This window comes from Palaemon carinicauda, chromosome 32, assembly GCF_036898095.1.
Source record: "Palaemon carinicauda isolate YSFRI2023 chromosome 32, ASM3689809v2, whole genome shotgun sequence".
Taxonomy (NCBI): Eukaryota; Metazoa; Arthropoda; class Malacostraca; order Decapoda; family Palaemonidae; genus Palaemon; species Palaemon carinicauda.
In genome coordinates, this window is record NC_090756.1 from 23,984,587 (window position 1) to 23,998,890 (window position 14,304).

The 14,304-nt window shown below is 42.6% G+C and overlaps 1 protein-coding gene across 1 annotated transcript in view; it reads left to right on the forward strand.

Moving 5' to 3' along the window:
• LOC137625334 (serine-rich adhesin for platelets-like) overlaps nt 1-14,304 on the forward strand; it is a 109,399-nt gene that overhangs the window by 28,520 nt on the left and 66,575 nt on the right. Inside the window, exon 2 of the mRNA XM_068356177.1 lies at nt 3,635-3,844. Coding sequence (XP_068212278.1) covers nt 3,709-3,844 — 136 coding nt within the window. The 5' untranslated portion in view covers nt 3,635-3,708. The remainder of the gene's footprint in view (nt 1-3,634; nt 3,845-14,304) is intronic.

Sequence of the window (14,304 nt, forward strand, 5' to 3'; positions counted from 1 at the left end):
CAAAGCAAACCCTCAAGCCTAATTAAAGCCTATAATTTAGGCCTAAGTTATCAAGAAGACCCAAACCATCCAATGTAGGCCAATGGAATCGGTTAAGTTCTTGACCTGAGGTCTGTGATGTTTTGTCCATTCAGCACAGGTGAAGCCATATAGATGGTTCTAACCATCTTGTTAAGAACACCTTGGTATTGCCTTCCAGGTTGGCTGTGCGTGTGAAGAATATGGTTAACTTTGATGTTTTTGTTGGTTTGTATAATGTGTAGGGAGATTATATATATATATATATATATATATATATATATATATATATATATATATATATATATATATATATATATATATATTTACACTTATAAATAGGCACTATATGATTTGCTGTTATCTATCTATCTATCTATCTATCTATCTATCTATCTATATATATATATATATATATATATATATATATATATATATATATATATATATATATATATATATATATACTGTATATATATATATATATATATATATATATATATATATATATATATGTATAAATAAATATACATATATATACATACATATATATATATATATATATATATATATATATATATATATATATATATATATATATATATATATGCTATATATGCTATATATATATATATATATATATATATATATATATATATATATATATATATATATATATATATATATATATATTATATAAAACTAATTGCACAGGTTATAAAACAATAGTAGTACAATAATTGACCATGATCAAGGAATAGAAGTGAATGACAGAATGCATTAATTAAAAATCCAATTCTGTGCCTACATGGGTTTGAAGAATAAGAGCAATATTGAGTTGTGGTCGATGATTAGAATGGAAAGATTTGCGATTTGAGTAAGAAAAAAAAATAGATGGGAAAGTGTTTGAACAATTGCGTGTTGACGCGGATCAAAAGAAATGCTGAGTCAGTAGAAATTGTTTTATTTGGATGAAGTGGACGATAAGATGTCAAGGCAAGTTATTTTGATAAGGACTTTCAAAGAGAATGCATTGAAAAATTGGATGAAAAAATAGCCTAGATAATAAGGGTTGAGGGATTAGATGCGATATATTTACAATTCAATGATGGAGTCATAGGGTCAGCAGGGGGTTCATGTGATAGACGAGGGTGGAAAGATGGATTGTAAACAGTGGGAAGTTTTGGATGAGTAAGTGAGACGTTGAATAACTGAAAAGAACGATTTGAAATGCATTTGCATGATAGAAGATATGACTATAGATTCTACTGTTCAGAATGTACTTTAAAGGATTATAAAGAGTAGAAAGCCACCAGGAGTGAATAGCATTGTAAGAGTGTGACTACACCATTGGTGAAAGTGATTTAGTGGCTGACCTAGGTGTGTAGGGTGGGATTGGATAAGGGAAAGGTTTTTCTAGGGGTATTTTGTGTGTAAGATATCTATAAAGCATTTTCTTTGTATTAACATATTGGCTATAGAGGCTACTGTGAGCATCATAGGGGCGAGACATTATTAAATGTATGTGGGGAGGTGTTTAGTAGAATTCCTGTTCGAGAAGATGTAAAAGATGACTGAAGGATTGATAGAGGAGAATATCGGGCCTGGAATTGGTAGTGGCTTAGAGTCTCCATGAAAGCTAAGGTGGAAATGATTGATAAAGGTTAAAGGTGTCTGGTTTCAGTTCCGGTTTCATCAAAATAGATGCTCGCCAGAATGTCAGCTGGGGCAAGCCCAGCCCCTCACTGTGGTGCCCAACCACAGCAGTGGCCTCCCCAGTAAACGGCTTAAACTCGCGGTCCCGGGCAGGGATCGATCTGCCGCCATGCGAATGCTAGGCAAACGCATTACCACTGTGCTAGCCAGGAGGCCAGTAGGATTGTTGATGTCACTCTTCCATACAGAAAGGAAGCGTGGGAGACAAACAGGAAAAAATATCACTTGTAAGAAAGGGATAAAATAATGATGAAGGGGTTGATAATTTCTACGATTTAGCTTTAAAAATTTACATACAAATGAATATAGTATAGTACATACTTACGTCGATGTCTCACAGGATGTAGATACAGGAGAGGGGGTTCCCAGCCCCCTCGTCCCGTCCCTTTTAGTCGCCTCTTACGACACGCAGGGATAACGTTGGCGCTATTCTAATTTTTTTATATGCCCCCGCGGCCACAGCAGTACCAGCTGAACTCGGTTGAGTCCCTTGTTAGGCTGTAGGAACGTAGAGAGTAGAGGTCCCCTTTTTGTTTTTGTTTCAGTTGTTGATGTCGGCTACCCCCCAAAATTGGGGGAAGTGCCTTGGTATATGTATGTATGTATGTACATACTTACGTTGATTTATGACACGAGCTTATCTCTCCGCCGTCAATGCTTCTACGCGATTGGCTGATTGATTGCAGGTTACATAGCATTACAACTTCATGATCAGATGAAGCCCTTCAGTTGCAAAATTCTTTGGGTTTCACCATCTCATGCTTCCTTATTTCTTTCAGTATTGTGAAACTTTGTAGGTTCAATTTGCACCGTTGAAACTATTCTCACACTATTTTAACAACACATATTTTGAGATTCTGTAGCTTAATCTCTTGGAGGTTGTTTTTTCACCATGTTGAAGGAATTATTTCCTATATTACTACGGGAACTGAACGTGTCATGGGATCCTCTTATAGTTAATTTTTGGTGGTTCCAATTCTTTTATGCCATAAGTGACCGAGTGGATATTGTGCCAAGGAAATTCAATGGTCAGCAGTTCAAATCTCAAAAAGAAAGGTTGCACTGTCATTATATTTTGCTGTGAATTAAAGTTGGATGACATTACATTTGATGAATATAATTGATGAATGACAGACTGTAAACATTTATTTTCTCTTGACTGTTTTGCCAACATGAGAACAAGATGCCTGGCCATGTTAACCCTTTTACCCCCACCATAAGGTTAAATTTCGAGCACATTTTGCTATATATATTTTTGAAATTGCTCTATCAGGCTTAATTTTTGTCCTAGAGAGGTCAGGTTGGTCTCATTCTTTTGGAAAATGCCTGAAGTTTCTCTTAGAATTATCAAAAATATTTAAAAACATGTAATTAACAGTGTTTTGCAAGAACGTACCGGTACGTTCTGATCTAGATAATGACGATTCTTCCTTTTGATTGGGATTTTAAGCATAAGAGTAATGTATTTGAAAAGATTATTAGAAATATGTACAGTATACACCGTACAATTAGTTAAGTTGTTCCAACACAGAGACTTACCTCGAAGCACTTTCATAGGAATTACCTGGAACCTCCTCTCAAACGACCAGAGTCTTGTGTAGTTTACCCTACTCCCATTTTCTATAATGATAGGCCTAGCGGAGGAATACGTGCCCTGAGGGCAACACCAAGCCAGGCCACATGTATTTGTTAAGATATCCTTTCTTGCTAATGAATTCACAATGTGTATTACAAACTAATCTATCTTGGAAAAGCTAAAAAAGAGTCCATACCTTTAGCAGGGTCTAGCATAGTTTATGCTTTCTGTGTTTAGATATGCATTAGATTTTTAGCAGGGTGTATGATATTGTACAACAGAAAATTAACAGACTGAATCTAAAATACCAATCATTTCTTTCAGAATCTTTTCAACAGTGGCCATTGTGAGTTATCAGTGAGGTACTGAGCCTCGAACACCAATCCACAAATGCCAAGATGTTGTCCGTGTGTGGGCTGTTGTGCCGCATGCTGCGGGGATGGCGGCACAGCGAGGCTGTCATGCTTATGGCCAAGGCCCTTTCGCAACCACAGTCGACTCTTCTCATACAGAACGTCCTCGACTCTTCTTCAGGTTCGTCCAGGACAAACCTTTAAGAGATATACTGGGGGAAAACTGTAATACCCTGAACTTGAGAAAATTTATACAAAGTATTGGGTTATATTACGAGCTATAATTGATTTTATTAATTTATTTATTTATTTTACCCTTTTAATCCCTATTTATTTCACATCTAGATTTTATTGTATGACAGTGTTGCGATTTGTATTAAAGGTTAAAATGATACTAAATGGTGTGAGTATACAGATATGATTGAATGATTTTTGTTATATAGCGCTGAATGGCCTTTGATGCCCCAGTGCTTGGCTTAATGCCCAAATCCTATATTCAATTCAATTCAGGTTCGTCTCGTAGTCTAGAGTAATTCTGACCATCCTTTGCATTCAGATCTTTCTGGGCAGTACCATCCTGTTTGTAATACTAGGAATTCAGTTAATTCTAATGATCATGTCCTCTCCATCATAAAACTCAATACTAAACAGGTTCTAGAAGTTTTATTTCAGCTGTAACCAGGTTGTAGAAGTCTTCCTAATCGGGTAATTGAGTCGGTGTAACTTCAAAAGTTAAAACTTGCAGCAAATATTTTTACAGTATCTCCCTTTTAGATAGTTTATATATGAAAGTTCTGTTTTAATGTTGTTACTGTTCTTAAAATATTTTATTTTCATTGTTTGTTACTTCTCTTGGGCTTAAAGCATCCTGTTTCTCCAACTAGGGCTGTAGCTTAGCTAGTAATAATATGATACCAATAATAATAATAATGATAATAATAGTTGACTTTACAGAGAATACTGTGTACTGTATTGATGAATTTAAGTTATTTCCGAGACATGTCAAGAGCAATATTGATAATACAGTACAAAATCATTATTGTACAAATTTTATCATTTATAAGTCTATATTTCTGAATCTTAATGTGCAATGCCTTATTATTCTTTCTTCTAAGTAAGAGTGAATTAGTCGAATTTAGGTATTTTGTAAAGTTTGTTTTATAAATATTTTTGTCATTTAATGTTAGGATATTTTTATACTGGTAGAGGACAGGTCATACAATAATGTCTCCCCTGATATATTGACAGAACCTACGCTTGTTACCTCCGCCAGCGAAGTTGGGAGGAGGTTATGTTTTACCCTGTTTGTGTTTGTTAGTTTTCTTGTGAACAGCTTCCTGGTCACAATTTTAATCGTAGAGTAATGAAACTTGCAGGGATTCACTGCTATGTAAAAATCTGGGAATGGTTAAATTTTGGAAGGTTAAGGTCACAGTCAAGCAAAATGTCAAATACATGTAATCAGCCATAATTTTGGACATCATTGTCACAGAGACTTCAAACTTAGTTCATATTTGAATGTACGAAAATTCATACCAATTAATACATATTAAGGTCAAAGGTCATGGTTGAGCAAAAAGTTGAGAAATAAGCTGCCATGGAGTGCCCCTTTAGTTTTAACCCTTTTACCCCCAAAGGACGTACTGGTACGTTTCACAAAAGCCATCCCTTTACCCCCATGGACGTACCGGTACGTCCTTGCAAAAAAATGCTATAAAAATTAGTTTTTCATATTTTTTGATAATTTTTTGAGAAAATTCAGGCATTTTCCAAGAGAATGAGATCAACCTGACCTCTCTATGACAAAAATTAAGGCTGTTAGAGCAATTTAAATAAAATATACTGCAAAATGTGCTTGGAAAAAAATAACCCCCTGGGGGTTAAGGGTTGGAAATTTCCAAATACCCCGGGGGTAAAAGGGTTAAATATATACAGTTATCAGTTCGCTTAGGAGGCTTCCTATCATCCTGCAGTTTTTCACATCCAGTTATATGTAATGCATTCTTCGTATTCATTTATTCATTCTTCTCATCCAACCTCCGGGTCCGTGGGGTTTTCTGCCGTTTGAATGGGATGACCTTTAGTTCCCTATGGCTAAAGCTATTGATCACCTGACATATCATGGATTATTGATAAGTCTAAGGGAGTGGAACACTGAGTGGAGTTGAAGCTCCATGCACTCAAGGTTACATGGCTAATGACTATTGCAAGGTCAAAGGGTAGAAATTTTGCCGGCTTCCTCAATTGGTAGTCAATTTATGGCTGACTCAGCAACTCTCTCTCTCTCTCTCTCTCTCTCTCTCTCTCTCTCTCTCTCTCTCTCTCTCTCTCTCTCTCTCTCTCTCTCTCTCTCTCTCATATTAGAGTTGTTTTATTTTATTCCAATTTTATTATGTTATATCTTAGAAAATACTAAACTCTTGAAGTTATGATATGGCAGGCTCAAAGTAGGTCAGTGTAGCTTATAATAAAAAGGCAGGATCTTTGACTGCACTGATAAAAACTGCACTCTAGCCTAAATCCCTTTAAAAGTAAAAGGGGAATAAAAGGGATTTTGACGAAGGAAAAATCTATTTCTGGGGAGAGACCTGTGGCGCCCGGCGAAAAGTCCTTCTTGTATACCTTTTCTGATAAAAACCTTCCAATTATACCAGAGAAAGATAAAAGCATGGAATGCTGAGGTTACAACCCTCGCGCGAGCACCTTTTGGGTGTCGTGTATAAAGCAAAGGCGCGTGAAATCCACTATTCACAGGTTGTCTTCCATTTAGTTAATTCCTTCGCCAAAGGGATGGGCCGATACAGAGGCCCTAGACACATCCCCATCGCCGCACCACCCACGCCACGACGCGAGCGCCATCTGAACAACATCCTTCTGTATTGACCATGATGGCTTGGAAAGGAAAGGGTGGGATCGTGTAAAATAAGGGGAAGGGTTTCGCCGGGCGCCACAGGTCTCTCCCCAGAAATAGATTTTTCCTTCGTCAAAATCCCTTTTCTGGGTCGAACCTGTGGCGCCGGGCGAAAATGTACCAGAGAATGCCTTCCAAGCCCAACAATAACTACTAATTTAATAAGGGGAGAGAAACAACACCATGTAAAGAAAATCATATATAATTCAGGTAAGTAGGCATAAAATATAAACTAGCCACAGGGCATAGTGATAACAAGGAAACCTCTGAGTATCAGAGGAAAACATGCAACAAAACTGACATGGCTAAGAATATCCCAACTTAATAACAAGGGAAAACAATAATAGTTACAATCATATTAACCTACTGTAATATGTAATACACTTAGGTCTAACGAACCACCAAGGAAGCGGCGTCGTGGTGCGAGTGGCGGGTAGGAGGGAGAAGAGAAGAGATGGATGAAAGGAAGAACAAAAGATCAATGGGGAGAGATAAGGCTCCCAGCTGCAACCGTTGGATATTTAAGAGCCTGTAAGTTCTTTAGATAGTGGCGTTTGAAGACCATAGGAGATTTCCAACCCGTGTACTTCTTAAGGTTATCAAAGTCCATATTCTGGAAATAGTTGATGGAGGTAGCTATCGATCGGATATCATGAGCATGGGGAAATGAACCCGGATTGGCTTGTTTAATGAAGTATAGGATCTGTTGCCTAATGCCACGTATGGAAATGGTACCTCCTTGTTCTCTGATAAACAAGGGGCCAGACGATTGGGTAGCAGTCCTGGCTAAAAAGGCCCTGAGAGTGGTGACCGGACATAGAGAAGTATCTTGGAGAAGAGGAATAATCTTCCAAGGGGACCACCTATTTTGGGGGTCCTCGTTCTTAGCTAGGAACGCCCTGTCTGGTGAAAGAAGTACCTCACCTGAAGGGAGGAAATCCATGTTCTCTGAGTTTCGTGAGAGAGCTGCTAGTTCTGAGATTCTGGAACCCGAGGCCAAAGCTGTTAGAAATAAAGTCTTCCTAAGAAGAGTGATATAAGAGCAGGATTCGTTGTCCGTGTCGGAGGCCAGTTTGAGGACATCATTTAGAGACCAAGAGACCTTTTGAGGACGGACCGAAGGTCGAAGCCTAGCACATGCTTTTGGAATAGATGAGAAATAAGACTCCGCCAGGTTAATGTTAAACCCAACCAGGAAGACTTTCCTCAGAGCTGACTTAATGGTGGTTATAGTGCTAGCTGCTAGGCCTTTGTCAAAAATGGACCTAAAGAAGGAGATGGCTAAATTAGGAGTCATAACCGAATGGTCTGAAGTCCTTAAGAAATCCGCTAGTTTCTTAACCGCCGAATCATATTGGCGAATCGTTGAGTCCCTTTTGTCTGATTCTATAAAGAGGACATTATCTGGGTCGATGTTTGCGTCCCTACGTGCCGCAAACTTCATGAAATCCACAAAGTTAGGGTTTTGGCTATCCTTGAGGAATCTGACACAGTCCGTGTTTGGACCACCTGGGTCAGTTTGGGGAATGGGATCCGGAAGGGACGGAGTTTCAACTCGAGGAGGAGAGGAAACCAACTGCTCTTTGGCCAGTGAGGTGCCACTAAAGCTACTACCCCGTTGAAGGAGCGGAGTTTGTGCAAGACTTTCAGTAGAAGATTCACTGGAGGGAATAAGAAGATCTTCTGCCAATGGTTCCAATCCAGGGTTAATGCGTCCATGGCATAAGCCTGAGGGTCCAGGTTCGGTGTCACATAACACGGGAGTTTGTGATTGAGTCGGGTCGCGAATAGATCTACCTGGAGACCTGGAACCAGCCTGAGTATCCACCGGAAGGAGTGCATGTCCAGGGACCACTCCGATTCCAGTGGGCTCGTCCTGGATAATGCGTCTGCTATCACATTCTGGACTCCTGCTAGGTGAGTTGCTGACAGGAACCAGTCTTTGTCGGCTGCCAAGGTGAAGATAGTGACTAGGATCTGATTCAGGTTGGGTGATTTGGACCCCCCCCTGTTGAGGCAGTGGACTACGGCCGTACTGTCTGAGACTACTCTGATGTGGGTCGACCTCGGAGGGGAGATTCTCTTCAGGGTCAAGAACACCGCCATGGCTTCGAGAACATTGATATGAAACTGTCTCATGGCGGGTGACCAAGAGCCCTGACACATCTGATGTTGGGAGTAACCCCCCCAACCACTCAGAGACGCGTCGGTATGAATTGTCACTTGTGGAGAGGGGAACTGTAGAGGAACTGACTTGGAGAGGTTCCTCCGATCGGACCATGGTCGTAGTCTCATTTTCAAGACAGAGGGGATCTTCGAGGTCTTGTCTCTTAAAGGTATTGTCGCCCTCTTTCTCCAAACTCGATTGATGTCTTTGAGTTTGGCTTTTAATAGGAGATCGGTCAGTGAGGCAAACTGGAGTAGGCCGAGGACTCGTTCTAAAGCTCTTCTGGACACCTGTTTGTGTTTGAGAAAGTTCCTGACCTTGGAAGCTATCTCCCTCACCTTCTTGGGAGGAAGGGAGAGCTTGTGCTTTGAGAGGTCCCAACGGATGCCTAACCATTCGAAGAGGCTTGATGGTTGTAGGCGGGACTTCCGGAGGTTGACTTGGAAGCCCAGTTTGGAGAGAAAATGGAGTACCTTCGACGTAGCTCTTTTGCATTCCTGGTGCGACTGGGCCCAAATGAGCCAATCGTCCAGATAGGCGACGATTTGTATCCCTTGGTGTCTGAGTTGCTCGAGCACCGTCTCCCCCAGTTTCGTGAATACCCTGGGGGCAATGCTGAGACCGAAGGGCATGACTTTGAATGCGAAGGCTCTCTTGCCGAGACGGAAGCCTAGATAAGGAGAGAAGTTTCGAGCTACTGGGACATGATAATAGGCGTCGGTAAGATCGATAGAGGTGGTGACGGCCCCACGGGGAAGTAAGGTCCGTACCTGAGAGATAGTCAGCATACGGAACTTGTCGCAAAGGATGTAAGAGTTGAGCTTCGACAAGTCCAGAACTACCCTCAACGCCGACGAGTCTTTCTTCGGGACTGTAAACAGGCGGCCTTGGAACTTCAGGGATCGAACCCGCTTGATTGCTCTCTTCTTGAGTAACTCCGCAGTGTACTCTTCCAGGATGGGAGTGGGTCTCTGGAAGAAGGTCACCGGTGGAGGAGGGGATCCCTGTGACCATTTCCAACCCAAGCCCCTTGATATTATGCTGTGAGCCCATGGACTGAAGGTCCAATGATCCCGGAAGTGATAAAGTCTCCCTCCTACCGGCATCACATCATTGGGAGGGAGTGAACTTAGGGCCCCTCCCTCCACGGGAACCCCTTGCTCTGGGCCCGCCGCGTTGGCGGAACTGTCCTCTACCTCTGGAACTCCCTCTTTGGTATCCACGAAAGGAACCGGAGGGTTCGTAGGCAGGGTTGTATGCAGGTGAGGGCATCCAAGAGGGGTTGGGCTGTGTACCAGGGGGAGCAGCGAGGTAGACTACCTGCTGAGGAGGCGCCTGTTGTCGAGAAGTCGAGGCCGCGGAAGGCTGTGGGGACGAGGTACCCCGGGCCGCTTTGTAAGGACTAAACCTCAGCTTCTTCTTGAAGAATGTGTGTCTCTGGGGTTCGAACCTCTTTTTGGCTGAGAGACCCCACCTTACCTGCAAATTCTGGTTTGCCCTCGCTGCGTCCTGAAGAACCTTATCCACCTCGGTCTGAGGGAAGAGGGTCTTACCCCAGCAGGAGGAAGCTATCAGTCTGTTCGGCTCATGCCTGATGGTGGCCTCCGACAGAACGAACTTCCTGCAACTAACCCGTGCTGACCAGAAGTCATGGAGATCTATTTGGTAGGATAGCAGCTGGTTCTTTGTGGCGACTCTGAACAGCGTTTCCTCTGGGTAAAGAGATGCAAGGGACTCCATGGAGGTGATGGATTGGAGGGACCTAGCAAGTCTAGTACGGGTCTCGAACTCAGTTTTGAGAAGACTCTCTATTAATCTGGGAAGCTTCTCAGAGAAAAGAGTAGAGGCACAGTCCGGGTCTAGTTTCCCCACCGTGAAGGTAGAGGCCGCAGCATCCCAGGCTGCCGAGGAACCCGGAATAAGCAAAGAGGTGGGGTCCGTCTCCTTGAGAGCCGGCATGGAAGAGCCTTCTTTGATGGCCTGTATAGTCAGCTCTGTGACTTTGTCTATGAGCGGCAAAGAGATGGAGGCCGCTGTCGTAAAAATAGTGTAGGAACCCTTGTGAGGGGTGAGCTTTGAGTTAATACACCCCCACTCTGATAGTGTTCTGGCCCAGATAGCCTGGGCCTGCTCTTTTGGAAATATGACCGTTTCCTTCGGTACCTTGTCCATACGGACCAATGCATGTTCCTTTAACCGTACAAAACCATTGAACGGGAATGCTAGGCCAGGGGGATAGAACTCCAGGTCCTCTAGAGGGCGGGTGCCCATGCCCTCCAGAGTTAGGGAGCCATCTACGAATGGAGCATGCAAAGCAAACCGCCAAGGATTGTTTTTATCGAAGGGCGGCAGCTTCGATGCGTCTGGGGCAGAAGGGGGGAGGGAACTGAGTTCCGGCGCGGATCAGAGTAGCCATCATATCCTTAATCTCTGTTATTGCACCAGAGTGATGTTGAACTTGATCCCTGACCAATCCTTTGATCAGTTGGATGGGGAGGAGATCAGCCCAGGGTACCTGAAAGTCACCCGTTGGTTTTTTCTTGGATTTGGTAGACTTAGACTTCTTAGGAGTAGTGGTTTTACGAGGAGCAATATGAATATCAGGAGCTGTCGAGGGTCCGGGGACCGGTGACGTTGATACTGGCAAAGCTGAAGTCTTATAAGTTCGAAGTGGCTTCACCTTGGGTCGTACGGAGGCAGAGGGATCCCGAGGAGAAGCCTTAGAGTTATCAAAACCTAGAAAGGAAGAGGTAGAAGAGGGAGTAGGAGAGAAAAGGGTTTCCACCAACTCGGCACCACTTACCTGCTCGTCCCTGGGTTCTACGTCTATATCCAGACCAGCCATGTCCATTGGTACGAGGGTTTCGTCCTCCACGGAAATGGTAGCCCTGACTTCTTCAATTAAAGGGGCAGCAAGGTCAGGAGAGACTGCAGCAGTAGTCGAGCCTGGGAAGAGACGGGAGGCCATATCCCCATCGAGGAGATAGGGAGCGCCAGACGGGGCATTCCTGCCAAAGCCCGACACCCACGGCCGAAGAGTAGCCCTTGCTGACCGAAGAGAGACATCATCGGCCTGTAAGATTTGCAGTGATTAGTGATGGAGGAGGGGGTTTGCCCTCCTAAATATACTGTGTATATCATATTCATGTCTATATTAGTGTCTGCCAACGAGAAATAAGGAACAAAGGGAAAACCCACTTACATCATCATTCAGCAGAACTGACGACAACTCGTAACAGAACGAGCACAAATCCGGGAACCACACTGGGTATTGGGCCTGTCCCGGTTCCTGGATAAAGGGAATGGAGCAGTGGGCATGAGACCGGCAGAGGTCATGCCCAACGGGGTCGCTGAACGAGGCAGAGCATCCTTCAGCAGTACAACGGGCCTTCTGTAAAAGAAAGGAGACATGAGTCTGGTGATGCTTGAAACTCTGATAAGGGATAAAAACCTATTATTCTAGAGTTCTGGCACTCACTGAATTACCTAAGCACCCATATTGCCTTGACCAAACAACTAACTATTAACTTTAAGTTGATACTGCCCCATACCATTGTTGGCACTTTAAAATTCAATTGTCTGTATATTTGTAATGCACCCAATGTCTGTTAATGACATAAGGATAATAAGCTTAAAGTAATCCGCCGACCTCCAAGGGTCGGGGAAGCAGTGACATGCCCTTAAAATAAATACAAACACCAGCCTTAGCTAAAGGCAAGGCAAATATAAGTGTGAAGTGTATGGGCGACCTCCGGTGAAGCCGGAGCTCCGGTGAGGCCGGATCGTAATGAAATGTCCTGAATAAAGGAGCCTTAGCTAATTAGCTAAGGCAACTTTAAGTGTTAAGTGTTTGGGCGACCTCCGGTGACGCCGGAGGATAATGAGATGCCCTGAATAATTCAATTGTGGCTAATAATTCAATTGTGAAAGATAAAAAGCTAAGTCGTAGCTAAAGACTAAAGCTTAGATTATAGTAAAGCGTATTTACGATCTCCGGTGAGGCCGGAGGGAGAAGAAAGGTCCTGAATAATTATTGTGAATAACAACACAGTTGTAATAACAAAGGCTATTGTGGATATGGCCGTGGCCTGAGACCGAAGTAAGGGCCACCGGAGGTCTTATCTAAACAATATGAAGCCCGTCCCATGTAGTAAACAATATAAATATAACAATAGAACGAAAGTTATTGAGAATCCCTCGTGGCGGAGTATAACTCAAGGCGGAGTGGATAACGTTCATAACTACTCCCGAGCCGTAACGGGGAGAGGGCGAAACACGGACCAAAATAACGCTAACAATTGAAAAGTCACGAAAAAATAAATAACTCGTAAGTTATCATCCACCCAGAGGGGGAGAGGTGAGGGAGGGAGAACCCGCTGACCGCACAAAACGGAAAACGGGAAATCCGCTCCCCCACCGGAGCTAAGGAAGAAAACGAGAGAAAGGGGTAACTCGTGACTGCGAACAGAAAACGGGGACCCCAATCTCTCGCTCTCTCGGACACAAAAACAGGACTAAAAATCACACAACACTATTATAAACGTATAAAATAAAAATGTACATCCATATAATACTACGATCGAAGAATAGCATCCGTTAAAACTTAAAATAAATAGCACTGTTCCTTTAACCGAGTCGAGTGACGAACGCCTCGGGCGGTTACTAAACAAAAACAAAGCTAAAGGCTATCTCGATCGTAGGCTGGACTTACTTGCAAAAAGTACCATGAGCAAAAAAATAAAAATAAAAATAATAACGGTTCTAAAGGCATAAGGCCAGGGACTTAACCAAGAACCTAAGTGACAGAGTACTAAACGGGCAGATAAAGATGAATTCCCCAACAAGTGAACAAACAATGGCCGCCATGAACGGCCAGACGGGGATAATAAAACAGACTATACTGGATATAAAACACAAGCCCGGTACAATAAAATACTGTCAAAACAAACTATGGTACTTAACATTGGAATGTGTGAAGATGGAGCTTCGGACATGACAAAATAAATCCACGATAGATAAAAAAGACCGAGAGCACAACGAAAACATTCAACACTTTTGAATTCCAAAAAGAAGGATGTTGTTCAGATGGCGCTCGCGTCGTGGCGTGGGTGGTGCGGCGATGGGGATGTGTCTAGGGCCTCTGTATCGGCCCATCCCTTTGGCGAAGGAATTAACTAAATGGAAGACAACCTGTGAATAGTGGATTTCACGCGCCTTTGCTTTATACACGACACCCAAAAGGTGCTCGCGCGAGGGTTGTAACCTCAGCATTCCATGCTTTTATCTTTCTCTGGTATAATTGGAAGGTTTTTATCAGAAAAGGTATACAAGAAGGACTTTTCGCCCGGCGCCACAGGTTCGACCCAGAAAAAGATATTGTAGCTTAAATGAAGAGGGGGAAGACCAGTGTAGCTTATAATAAAAAGGCAGGATCTTTGACTGCACTGATAAAAACTGCACTCTAGCCTAAATCCCTTTAAAAGTAAAAGGGGAATAAAAAGATATTGTAGCTTAAATGAAGAGGGGGAAGACCAGTGTAGCTTAAAATAAAAAGGCAGGATCT